This window comes from Elephantulus edwardii, unplaced genomic scaffold (assembly GCF_000299155.1).
Source record: "Elephantulus edwardii isolate Elephantulus edwardi_28Jun2011 unplaced genomic scaffold, EleEdw1.0 scaffold00026, whole genome shotgun sequence".
Classification (NCBI taxonomy): Eukaryota; Metazoa; Chordata; class Mammalia; order Macroscelidea; family Macroscelididae; genus Elephantulus; species Elephantulus edwardii.
Genome location: NW_006399776.1, coordinates 20907986 through 20911203, shown reverse-complemented (window position 1 = coordinate 20911203; position 3218 = coordinate 20907986). Strand labels below are relative to the sequence as shown.

The following is a 3218-nucleotide window of genomic DNA, read 5'->3' as shown; positions in this document are numbered from 1 at the left end:
CTGGAGAAGTGTTGAATATATCAGGAACTGCTAGAACAAATAGTTTTGTCCTGAGAGAGTGAAACCAGGCTGCTCCTTGGAGTCCAGGATTCTGAAGCTTCGTCTGACATACTTTGGGCATGTTACAAGGAGAGACCAGTCCTTGGAGAGGGACATCATGTTTGGGAGATTGGAGGGACAGCACAAAAGAGGAAGATCCCTGATGAGATGGATCGATTTATTAATTGGGGTAATAGGAGTAGGTGTGTCAGAGACTGTGATGGTGGCACAGGATAGAGCAGGATTTAGGGCTCTTGTACTTAGGGTTCCTATGAGTCACAAGTGACTGAATAGTACATAACAACAAACAACAACAGATGGAAATTATGAATGGATATATATTTGGTTACATATACTGCCACTTAAAGAAATTTTTTTTCAAAAATAACTGAAAGAAAAAACAACTATGAGATATCATCTCACCCCAGTTAGAATAGCAAAATTTAACAGAAGAGCAAACAACAAATGCTGGTGAGGTTGCAGAGAAACTGGAACCCTTAGTCGCTGTTGGTGGGAGTGTAAAATGGTATCAAAAGTTAGAAATAGAAATACCATTTGACCCAGCAATTCCACTACTGGAAATATACCCTAAAGAAACCATAACTGCCACCCAAGCAGATACATGCACACCCATGTTTATTGCTGCTTTGTTCACAATAACAAAGAGTTGGAAACAACCCAAGTGCCCATCAATAAACAAGTGGATAGAGAAGCTGTGGTATATTCACACAATGGAATACTACGCTGCATTGAAAAACAAGGAACTCATGAAATATTATATAAAATGGGTGACTCTGGAGGACATTATGCTGAGTGAAATACCTCAGTCACAGCATATTGCCACTGTTGTGAACAAGGACTGACATAGGGGTTGGGGAGAAGACTGAGAAAGATTGACTAAATAATGTATGCTGTATTGAAACAGATGAGGCAACATATATATTTTTTTCATTTAATTTTTCCGCCATTCATTCATTGTTGCACATTTTCCTCCCTGCCCACCCCTCTTCCCAGTTTGTCTTTCTCTTTGAAGAAAAAAAAACCCTTTTTTAAAAATATTACTTTTGTTCATTGTTATTGTAATTACAGTAAAAATGATAAATTAAAATAACTCTTGATTCAACATTTCTTACACATTTTGCTGTATAACAATGTCTATATCTACAAAGAAATCACACTTTCTCCACTTTGTGTCATTCTGATTTTCATTAATCTTTCTATATTTCTCTATGTCTTCCTTTGTTTTTTAGTGATATTGTATTGATACTCCTTTTTGTATGTTGCCTTTCTCTTTAACCATCTCAAAATATGACCATTCTCTTTTACTAAATTTACTTCTCTCCCTTTCCCTTCCCATCCCTAGCAATCATCCAGGAATGATTTTATCTGTGTGTAAAGCTTTATTTATATTGTTTGTTATTATCTGCCATTAAGTCTACTATGACTCATAGTGACCCTATGCACAGTAGCTCTAAGCCCACTCTATCCTGAGCTAATTTCACTGTCTCTGACATGTCTACCCTCATTACCCCAATTATTGTGTCAATCCATCTCATGTGGGGTCTTCCTCCACCCTTCCAAGCATGATAGCCCTCTCCAAAGACTGGTACCTCCCCTCCTTGCTGCATGCGCAAAGTATGTGTGATGGAGTCTTAAAATCCTTGGCTCCAAATAGCAGCTTGATTTCACCGTCTCCAGAACTGTTAGTTCTCTTGGCAGACCAAGGTATGCTCAATACTCTTCTCCAGCACTATAATTCAAAGCCATCAATTCCTCTTCAGTCATCCTAGGTCATGGTCCAGCTCTCTGATGCATAGCAAGTAACTACAAAGACCATGGTCTTTATCAGGCATATCTTAATGTCTAGACTGACATCATTGTTTTTTAACACTCTGAAGAAGTCGCTTACAGTAGATTTTCCTAATGCAATTCATCTCTTGATTTCTTTACTATGACCTTATAAAATATTTGTCCTTTTCTGACTAATTTATTACACTCAGGATAAAATCCTCCCGATTCTTCTATACAGTGTCTTTGGAGAAGTCAGTCCTTCAAAGGATTTAATTTTTGTTGCAGTTGTTCTTGTGGGGGGTGACATTGTAATACTGACCCTATGAACAATATATCCAAACTTTGTCCTATCCTAGGCCATCTTCATGATGTACAACATACTAAAGTCCATCGTTATTTTAGTCACTATGCTGATCCATCTTGTTGAGGGTCATCCTCTCGTTTGTTAAATCTCTACCTTTCAAGCATGCTGAGCAGATTTTCCCCCTCGAGGATTGGCCCCTCCTGACATCATGTTGTTTCACCCTCCTTACCTCTAAGGAGCACCGTGGTTGTACTTCCTCTAGGGCAGATTTGTTTGTTTTTCTAGGTCTGTGGCTAATTTAGTGCTTTTCCACCAATACCATCAATATCCTTTTTGCTTTAACAGAGAGTAGCTAATAACCTAAAAGTTCACCTTCTTTGGTCTGGATTTGGTAAAGTGTGAAGGGACTGGAGAAGGAAAAATTGAGAAGAAACATCAAAATCTTGTTCACATACTTAAAGTAAACGGCTAGAAATTTATATATTTTGCTACTGTGTTAGCTTTCTACTACTGTTATGGCACGTTGCCACAAACTTTGTGGCTTAAAACAACACAGACTTCTCACTTTAGTGATAATTTTGCTTCCAAAATTGTTTGTGTTTTTGGTATAAAATGTCATCTTCTTTATTTTGCATACTTTAATTTCAGAACAAAATAAACAAAACTCACAATACACAATATCCCACCTCATTCTTGAGGTTGAGGCCAGAGTTACATCCTGTCTTAACACACAGGACAGGAAAGAAAAATACTAGCTATCAGCAGATGGAAGAGGGCAACTCAAGGCTGCTGTGGGAGAGACAGGGATGTTATACAGGGGCAAAGGGGTGTTACAGTAGGAACTTTTAATCGACTTCTTCCATGCGAGATGCATCCTCATCACCCTCGAGTGGGGGGATCTCATAAGGAACAGCAGCACTGGGTTCCTCAGCAGTCACCTCATCTTCATCAATGCCTAAGCCTAGCTTGATCATGCGGTAGATGCGGTTGGAGTGAGTCTGGGGATCCTCAAGGGAGAAACCAGAAGAGAGCAGTGCGGTTTCAAACAGCAGCACCACCAGGTCCTTAACAGCTTTATTATTCT

General features: G+C 39.0%; 1 protein-coding gene across 1 annotated transcript in view; it reads right to left on the bottom strand.

Moving 5' to 3' along the window:
* Positions 1 to 2979: 2979 nt before the first annotated feature.
* Positions 2980 to 3218, bottom strand: part of LOC102843487 (heat shock protein HSP 90-beta-like) — a 2171-nt gene continuing 1932 nt past the window's right edge. The window contains exon 2 of the mRNA XM_006883295.1: positions 2980 to 3216. Within this exon, the coding sequence (XP_006883357.1) occupies positions 2980 to 3216 (237 nt within the window). The remainder of the gene's footprint in view (positions 3217 to 3218) is intronic.